This window comes from Triticum urartu, chromosome 2, assembly GCF_003073215.2.
Source record: "Triticum urartu cultivar G1812 chromosome 2, Tu2.1, whole genome shotgun sequence".
In the NCBI taxonomy this organism is placed as follows: Eukaryota; Viridiplantae; Streptophyta; class Magnoliopsida; order Poales; family Poaceae; genus Triticum; species Triticum urartu.
In genome coordinates, this window is record NC_053023.1 from 562,882,971 (window position 1) to 562,892,269 (window position 9,299).

The window sequence follows — 9,299 nt, forward strand, 5'->3', positions numbered from 1 at the left end:
AAATAAAAGGATTTCATACATCTAAGGTTCTTGCTTGAAAATAATTTTTGTTGCTGCTGAAAGTGCATGCACACTCTTATCTCTCAGTGGTGCGTGATGACATCATACCCACGTCACCAAATGCCGCCACTACTTCTTAAGTCCGGGGATATGGTTTTTGTTCATTCCCGCTTTATACGCGGGGACCATTTGCTAATCATGATAACTTTAATCAGATCTCCAAAAGAAACTGGAAGAAGTCTGGAAGCAAGAGCCGCACAGGCGCACATACAATTTTATTTTCCGTAAATAAATGGCGCAGTATACAGTAATCAACGGACGGGGACAATCGACAACTTTTTCCTTGCCGTTACCGCGCCTCCTTTTCACATAAGCCCCCTCTGAAGTCCACAAAATTCCCACTGTCAGATACACGTACGCTTCGCGGTTGGTGGCACAGCACAGAGCACGCAGCCCCGCTTCCCAGGCGGCCAGGCCGAAAGACGGGTAGGTAGTGGACAGGTGAGGCGAAAGCGGGAGGCGGCCGAGGTGACGCCGTCGTGGGTATAAATGGCGGAGCTGCCAATCCCACCACAGTCAGGAAGGAAGGAAGGAGCCACCCCCCCTCCCTCCCCACCCCATTCCCACCCACCCAGCATCTCGGCAGTAACTCTCCCGCCCTCCCACGCGGCGCGCCCGCTCGCCGCGCGCGCGAATCTCGATCGCCACTGGTCAGTGATCCATCTCCAACCCCCGGCCGCCGCTAATTCTTCTCGCTCGTCTCCCGTGGGAGAGTCTCTCCTGTTTGCTTCCGCGAGTAGGTCCGAGGTTTCTCGATCGGTGGCGTGGCGCGGCTCGTCGCAGTCCGTCTTGCTCTGCTACGCTCTGCCTGCCCTGTTCTTCTGGGCGAGGCTTTTCGGAGGTTTTTGGCGGGCTGGGTCGCCGTCGCCGTCTTCTGCGCGCTTTCTTCGGTTATTTCTAGACTAGATTCTCTCCGCGAACCGCGCCGGGTTTCTGTCCGTGAGGTTTCCGGCGTTGGATCTCGTAGTCGTGATGCCTACCGCGGTGATGGAGATGTCCTTGTCGCTCCCAGATTTCTCTTTCTCTTTCTCTTTGAGGATCTCTCCAATTAAATGGCGAGAGTTGCGGTCAAGCTTAAGCCCGGTGTAACGGGGTTCCTTCGCTCTGGAGTACTACTAGTATTTACGAACTGCACGTTTTTTCTGTTTCGGATGTTTCGTCGGGCCTTCTTTTTGCCGGAGAGCGGTTTGGTCTGTTGCTATGAACCAGGGAATGTTGTTTTGGTCTGTTCAAGTCCTTTCCTGTTTCAGTTCAGCTCTACTACCAGAATCCGAGTTTTGCAAGATCAAATTCAGGATTCAAGCACGGGCTTATTTTCCTCAATAGCTGTTCAAATTGGAATTGAGTTGTTTGTAGTTGTATGCCTGATTTCAGCAGTTCTAAGTTGCGACTGGTGTAATACTTAATGGTGCATGTTAGTTTCTTATATTTAGATGAGGTCGTCAAACATTGCTATGTTGATCTTGGATGCATAACGGGTTCAGTGTTCTTGACAGTTGGAGTGATAAACTGAGATCACTTTGTTGTCAGAAGAGTGAGGTACACCGAGCATTACAAACATTTCAGTTTAAACAGGAAATACGATTTTGGATCTAGTCATGTGCAGTTTCTGTTTCCAGCTTTTAAGGGCAGCAGTAGTATAAATTGGCAATTCATCGGATAAGCCAAACAAAGCAAAACCATTCATACTTTCTGCTAGCTAATTTTGTCTGATACTGAATTTCCATTTCGATGAGTCGCATGGCAATTGTTAGGCTAAGTTCAGATAATCTTACCATTTAATCTTATCTTGCTCACTTGGTTAGGTGTACTGTTGAAGGAAGAAGAGAATCATCCTATTTGTCATGGCGGGAACTGACTCCTCGGCGTCATCGAGACAAAGCAGTTTCAACTCATTAGCAAAGGACCTAGAACTTCCTTTGGAGCAAGGGTGCCTCACCATCGTTGTACTTGGGGCTTCTGGAGATCTTGCCAAGAAGAAAACGTTCCCGGCACTCTACCACCTTTTTGAGCAGGTGCTGTGACAATAACTAGCTGTTCTTATGCAATTTGCAAAACCTATTGTTAGAGGGAATGTACATTGAGTTGAGGCATTCCAGAAAAAGGAATAATTGGTATTCACTGAACACAAGTATAAGTGCAAACAGCTGTAACCATTTTTGTTCCTGGATATGAATTAAATGTTTTAGGAGTTAATCCGGACTGGTGGAAAACTATGGTTTAAGATTCTACTTATTCAACAACAACCTGTGTTAACACCATTTGCAAATACATAAACGTAGTCTTTACTTGCGTGCTATTTCTGCACGGTTTCTGTTATATAAACTGTACCTTTTAGGTCAGTTGATATATCTATTTACTTTAATTGCTATGTGTTACAGGGGTTCTTACAATCTGGTGAAGTGCATATAGTGGGGTATGCGAGAACAAATCTTTCTGATGATGGGTTGAGAGGGCGCATCCGTGCGTAAGTTTCTGATGGCTGGAATTAATTCTATGGTTGCCTAACATAGAATTTGTGTTTGTTGTGCAAAAAACCTCCTTACTTTCCATAGTAAAACATTATTTAGAAGAAGGCTCTTGGCTCTATTGTGTCCTCCAGGTTTTTACATCATGCTGTTGCATTTAAACACTTCTAGCATCTTTTAAGCATACGTGCATCTGTATCTACCGTAATTTTGCATACTAGGACGGATGTCTACCAAATTAGACTTTATTCCTGTATTTAAGCACGGATACTGTTGATCTGCGATATGCTATATGAACTGAGATGGTGGTTTCTTGAAACTGACAAAGCATGTTCGTATACTCACCGAACTTCAACCATCATGTTAGCATGTCTTGACGGTTTATCTTTACAAAAAATTACAGATACCTTAAAGGAGCCTCAGAGGAACATGTTTCAGAATTCTTGCAATTGGTAAGTTGTTGTATATAACTACTCATAATTCCTTGTGCAACATGCATTTCATTGTGGTTAATATGTATTGCAGATAAAATATGTCAGTGGTTCCTATGACAGTGGAGAAGGTTTTGAAAAACTGAACAAGGAAATATCAGATTATGAGATGTCAAACAACTCAGGAAGCTCCCGTAGGCTCTTTTATTTGGCATTGCCTCCATCTGTCTACCCTTCAGTGTGCAAAATGATCCGAACATATTGCATGAGTCCAAGTAAGTTTCTTTTCTATGCTATCTCAGAAGCTTTATCTTCATCAGGACCCTTTTCCTTTGCTTTATTTTGTAGGGTAATAAATGCATACGTTTTTATTTAGCACTTCCAGCTGTGAAGTAGTAACGAGGACATGATCATCTGGTTTCTACCTGCTGTTACTTCAGCTCAGAAAAAAACAGAACTACACGCTACTGTACTAAATTGCACTGTTACTTTTGTCAATTTGATAAACATTAACGTTGTGTCTGTAGCTTCTCGCGCTGGATGGACTAGAGTAATTGTTGAGAAGCCCTTTGGAAGGGACCTGGACTCTGCAGAAGAATTAAGTTCCCAACTTGGGGAGCTATTCGAGGAAGATCAACTCTACAGGATTGACCACTACTTGGGAAAAGAGTTGGTCCAAAACTTGGTAATGTTTATAAATTTAATCAGATATTTCTATTTTTCTATCATTGGGCTAATTCGTTTTGAACTAATAACATTTCACAGCTTGTGCTTCGTTTTGCGAACCGTTTGTTCTTACCACTTTGGAACCGTGACAATGTTGATAATATACAGGTATGCTTGTTTTACGTTGTCTTGTTAGTACTTAGGAGTTAGAAGTAGGTAATTTACAAAGTTACAATTGCTTACACAAGAAATGCATAACCTGCAGTCACTGCACCATGTATGAATGTATTTTATGTGGGTTATTGCATAAGATTTTCCTGCTTATAATTTATTTTTATCTTTTTGAATTGAACTGACATTTATGACCCCCACATAAACAAGAAGTTGTGCGGCAGCTACAAAGTAGGAATTTAATAATAGCTTCAGTCTGTAACGTATCCAATATTACAGATTGTATTCAGGGAGGACTTCGGAACTGATGGACGTGGAGGATATTTTGATCAATATGGGTAAGTAGAAACATTACATTTTATTAATAAGTTGTCTAATACAAAATTGTACCCTTTGTTCCATAATATGAAATCATGCCCTTATAAGCATATTGATCTCGTAAAATATCTGGTAAGCAAGGTTTACATATTTTAGATATGTCACAGGTCCTAGATTCCTAGTTGGTCCTTATTGATCAACATGTTCATTTTTGTATTTGAAAGTGAGAATGGTGTATTTGGCTTTATTTTAGAATTTTGTAGAGTTCAACATTGTACTCCCTCCGTTCCTAAATATTTGTCTTTCTAGAGATTTCAACAAGTGACTATATACGGAGCAAAATAAGTGAATCTATACTCTAAAATATGTCTACATACATCCGTATGTGGTAGTCCATTTGAAATCTCTAAGAAGACAAATATTTAGGAACGGAGGGAGTAAGTTATTAGATTATAATTTTATAGCAACCAAAGCACTCATTACTGAATTCTAGTAAAATTCAGTATGCTTATATCATCCTTAACTATTGGGATTTTACTTGCATATCTTCATTATTTAGCATAGAAGTACCTAACCTCCCTCTTGTTACTGCAGAATCATCCGTGATATCATTCAGAACCATTTGTTGCAGGTAAAAACTAATAAGATTCCATACGATATTATTTCGTCATTTTATCATGGGCTTTAGTATTTAGTCTTGATTTGAGACAGATAAACACTTTATGTTATATAACTTGTATACATGTAAGGCTGCGTTTGCCATTGCTGTGGATTATGATATTCCAGCTTATCCAACTAGCTTTTTACTATTTTTGTAAACTTATATCTAGTTCCATGGCTATTTTTTGGCAGCAGATTATTAAATATTCAGCACAGCTTCATTGTATTTAACATTGACGGGCACAGCTTTCATGCTGAATCAAATATGGCTTAACTAATAAACTAATAAACTATTGTAGAACTCTTTGTAGAGTACAAATGTTCTTAGGCATTGAACAGCCCACTAATAAATTATTGCTACCTTTTTGCAGGTTTTCTGTTTGGTTGCAATGGAAAAGCCTGTATCTCTTAAGCCTGAGCACATTAGAGATGAGAAAGTCAAGGTTCTTATCTCCCTCTACCCTCCACACGCTACTACTATAGTGCAGATCTGTTAGTTACAACAAACTAGTGTAGCAGAGTACACATCTTATGTTTTGCATTCTAGTTTAGTCCTAACCAAAATCAATTTCCTTTGTTAATGTCAGGTTCTGCAATCCGTGAACCCGATAAAGGACGAAGAGGTAGTCCTTGGACAATATCAGGGCTACAAGGATGACCCTACAGTGCCAGATGACTCTAATACCCCAACGTTTGCATCTATTGTACTTAGGGTACACAATGAAAGATGGGAAGGTATGTCTTTTAACCAGCATATCTTCTTTGACTTGATATGCCTTTGTTCTGGATTATAGTATCTTCAGTTTTGGTATTAACTCCCAAATATTCATATCCGACAGGTGTTCCTTTCATTCTTAAAGCTGGTAAAGCATTAAACTCAAGAAAAGCAGAAATTCGTGTGCAGTTCAAGGATGTTCCCGGTGACATTTTTAAATGTATGTACTCCGAAGTTAATTCATGGTGCACTGAATTCTGTGTGCATACAAAGTCACTACCTAATCCAGTGTTTTTCAATACTACTAAAAAATATGAATGAAGTGCCCTACATTATCTAGGCAGACTAGGCAGTAGAAAACTAGAAGAACACTTTCATAAGTTTGACACCTCCACATCTGAAACAAAAAACTACTATGTGAAGTTTCACTGACAGTACACAAAATAGTCAAAACTGGTCCATGCACAGAAATCCATGAAAACACACAACTGGATAAACAACACAAGACTGTTTGGCTGTCCACTAACATAGTATATAATGCTTTACTTGTCTAAAGTTTAGTTACACTATATATATCATATTTTGTAAGCTTGCCCTACCCTACCATGGCATGTTACTTGTAGTAGATTTGCTAGGGTGTAAGATTAAGATGACTCTTTGGCCACGTTTTAGGTTAGTGTCTTGCTGAATGCCTCTCCTGTTGATGCATTTTTGCTATCAATATTAGTGTGCTCTGTTTGTTGTTCTTTCTTTATGTCCAAGTCATAATTTGAGATCTAATGACAACTAAATTTAATATGTTGAAGGTAAGAAGCAGGGAAGAAATGAGTTTGTCATACGCCTCCAGCCATCAGAAGCCATGTACATGAAACTAACTGTAAGTACAGCTACTTGTGTATGAGTAATGTCTCATGCTGTTTTTCTGCAGTAAAATTTTCTGACATGTTAAGCAGAACAGAGCCCCTAATATAATTTATTGATTTTACGTGAATTCGAGCAGGTGAAGAAACCTGGATTGGAAATGGCTACTGAACAGAGTGAACTTGATCTGTCATATGGGATGCGTTACCAAGATGTCAAAATTCCAGAGGCATATGAGCGCCTCATTTTGGACACGTACGTACCATCCTTCCCTAATTTATGTTGCTTCTTGAAAGAGAATGTTCAGTCCTAAAATCAGTAAATCGTGCATACATACAGTTTTACATACCCATGTCCTTTATAATGGTAACTCGGACTGATGGGCATACATGTTTCCACAGAATAAGAGGAGACCAGCAACACTTTGTGCGCCGAGATGAGCTGAAGGTTCGTTTCCATTCTGTCACTGACATTGTATCTGGTTGAATGGAACTCTTCTAATTTCCGTTCTGTCACTGACATCGTATCTGGTTGTTTCAGGCTGCCTGGCAGATCTTCACTCCCTTGTTGCACGACATCGACGCCGGCAAGCTGAAGGCTGTTTCATACAAGCCTGGCAGCCGAGGCCCCAAGGAAGCTGATGAACTGAGTGAGAAGGTTGGGTACATGCAGACCCACGGTTACATCTGGATACCACCCACCCTTGCATAGAGTGCCTCCCTCGATCCTTGTAGGTTTGTTTAGCTAGGAAGAGTGAAAGTATCACGGATAAAAATCTTACGAATTTTAGCTGTACTGCGGTTTACCTGGCGTTGTAATAACGGATCTGTTTGACGGAGTATACCTCACCACGGTGTGAAATAAAAAATGGAGTGTTTCAGTCATTGTTTATAAGACGGTTAGACGACCTAAGTCAAGCACCACCCGTTTTGACGCCTAAGCGAAAACGGGCATATTTCTAGGACGCCGATAAGTGCCATATATGTGGGTGGTAGGGAGTCCGCTCACACATTTTGTGTGGTGTATAAAAGGAACAGCCCACACATCTATATGTGGGCAAAACAATTAGCGCTCACATGCCTCTTTTTTTCTCTCCCGATCCCTCTCACACGCGTGCGTGTGGGCGAAGTTGATAACGCCCACACGCCCGTATGTTAGGCCTCGTACCTCCTGGTCCCGCACGCCACGCATGACGGTCATCGCGGGCCCGCAGTTGCCATGGTCCAGGCCCTCGTCCATGTTCGTTTAATTGCAGTTGCCATGTCGCTGAGCTACGGTTGCCATGTTGGACAACTGCAGTTGTCATGGTTGCTCAACTGCAGTTGCCATGTATGGTCTGATCTAATGTAGTTGCCATGATTTCATAACTTTAGGAGTTGCCACATACTAACACTAGGCAGTTGAGAGAGTTGCCATGTGCTCACAAGCATGTAGGGCAGTTGCCATGTACATGCACGTTAGGGCAGTTGCCATGTACCATGCAAAAACATATGGCAACTCGGTAAAAGAGAGTTGCCATCTGCTTACGTGCACACCAGGCAGTTGCCGTGTACCCTGCAAAACACATGGCAAATTCGGGTAAAAAAAGAGAGTTGCCACCTGCTTATAAAAGCACACCAAGGGCAGTTGCCATGTGCAGTGCAAAAACACATGGCAACTAGCAGCTTGGGTGTGGGAGAGGAGAAGGGTGTGTGGACAAGCTGTCAAATGCCCACACACTAGCCCTTGTGTGTGCGTGTAAAGTGGCGTGTGGGTGAATTGCTGAACGCCCACACACCAGCCCCTCCTGTGTGGTGAAACGGCTGTGTGGGCGACCAGCTGAACGCCCACACACCAGGCCAGTCCTACGTGGCATTAGAAACATGCCAAGATTCGTGCGCTCACGAACGGACGCGGATCCACGCGTGTGGACGAGATGCAAATGCCCACATGTGTGGGCGTTAACATTTCCGTATTTCTAAAGCGTATTTGCTGCCAGGCAGCCTGAAACAACCAGATACTTAAATATGTTTCTAAGCGGGTCCTTGGTTATATACTTGTTTGGTTGACCGTTTGTTTGACTGTTAACTGACTTGTAGGGGTCACATGTCAGCGCCTCATCCACAGATTTTTTACGGATAGCCCCTACAAATATTTTTAAAAAGCAATCGGGTCCTTGGAATCATTTAAAAAAAACAATCGGATCCTTGGACTGTCGCTGCCGCGCCTCCAAAGGGCTCTGCCCGTGGTCGCCGTTGCGCCTCCATGGGGCTCCGTCCGTGGTTGCCGCTGCACGCCGCCATGGGTGGTCACCACCGTGCGCCGCCGCCATGGGGTTTCGCCCGCGGTCACCGTGCGCCATGGGGCTTTGCCCGTGGTCGTCGCCGCGCGCCATGGGGCTTCGCCCGCGGTCGCCACACACGCCATGGGCGGCTTATCTCTCTTCCTTCTTCGTCACGCCTGCTCGAGGTGGGTGGAGCAGCCGAGCAGCTCGGCGTGCTTGGTCCAGGAGGCGCCGACTGGAGGTGGCGGCGGCTTGGTCGGCCTCGGCGCGGAGGCAAGGCTCGACGGGGGCGGAAGAGGTGGACGCCTCGTGCTCTCCCGGAATCCGAGCGGTGACCGCTCCCACCGTCGAGCACAGGCCCGACTCGGGTGAGGGTGGCCAGGTCGGGGAGAGCTACGGCAACCACCGGAATTGAATCGCCGGTGTTGGCTGGCGACGGCTGTGCCCCGCCGCCCGCGTACGGCCATGAACGACACCAGCCTGCCTTGGACCTCGACCTCCGTCGCCTGACCCGCCATGGTCACATATGAGGCCGCGCGCCGGATGTAGCAGCTCCCCCCCCCCCCCCCACAACGGAGCAACCAAGCTCTCGTCCCTGATGAGCAACCGAGCTCTCCTCCCCCATCAAGCTGCACGCACACAAGGTGCTCGACGAAATGAGGCAGAGAGGAAATGATTCAAAAGAG

General features: G+C 44.1%; 1 protein-coding gene across 1 annotated transcript; it reads left to right on the top strand.

Moving 5' to 3' along the window:
- Positions 1 to 556: 556 nt before the first annotated feature.
- LOC125538772 (glucose-6-phosphate 1-dehydrogenase, cytoplasmic isoform-like) lies at positions 557 to 7,234 on the top strand. The gene is made up of 16 exons (XM_048702064.1): positions 557 to 710; positions 1,866 to 2,075; positions 2,442 to 2,527; positions 2,932 to 2,980; positions 3,054 to 3,234; positions 3,487 to 3,644; positions 3,725 to 3,793; positions 4,076 to 4,134; positions 4,709 to 4,745; positions 5,146 to 5,217; positions 5,362 to 5,509; positions 5,614 to 5,709; positions 6,296 to 6,366; positions 6,490 to 6,605; positions 6,752 to 6,797; positions 6,891 to 7,234. The coding sequence occupies exons 2-16, from the start codon at positions 1,905 to 1,907 to the stop codon at positions 7,059 to 7,061; spliced, it is 1,530 nt and encodes a 509-aa protein (XP_048558021.1). The 5' UTR covers positions 557 to 710; positions 1,866 to 1,904; the 3' UTR covers positions 7,062 to 7,234.
- The last annotated feature ends 2,065 nt before the right edge of the window (positions 7,235 to 9,299 follow it).

Bases quoted from the DNA above. Each gene is read 5' to 3' on its own strand.
- LOC125538772 (XM_048702064.1), top strand. From the start codon at position 1,905: ATGGCGGGAACTGACTCCTCGGCGTCATCGAGACAAAGCAGTTTCAAC. The intron at 5,510-5,613 runs GTATGTCTTTTA...CATATCCGACAG, and splicing joins ACACAATGAAAGATGGGAAG to GTGTTCCTTTCATTCTTAAA. The intron at 6,606-6,751 runs GTACGTACCATC...ATGTTTCCACAG, and splicing joins GAGCGCCTCATTTTGGACAC to AATAAGAGGAGACCAGCAAC.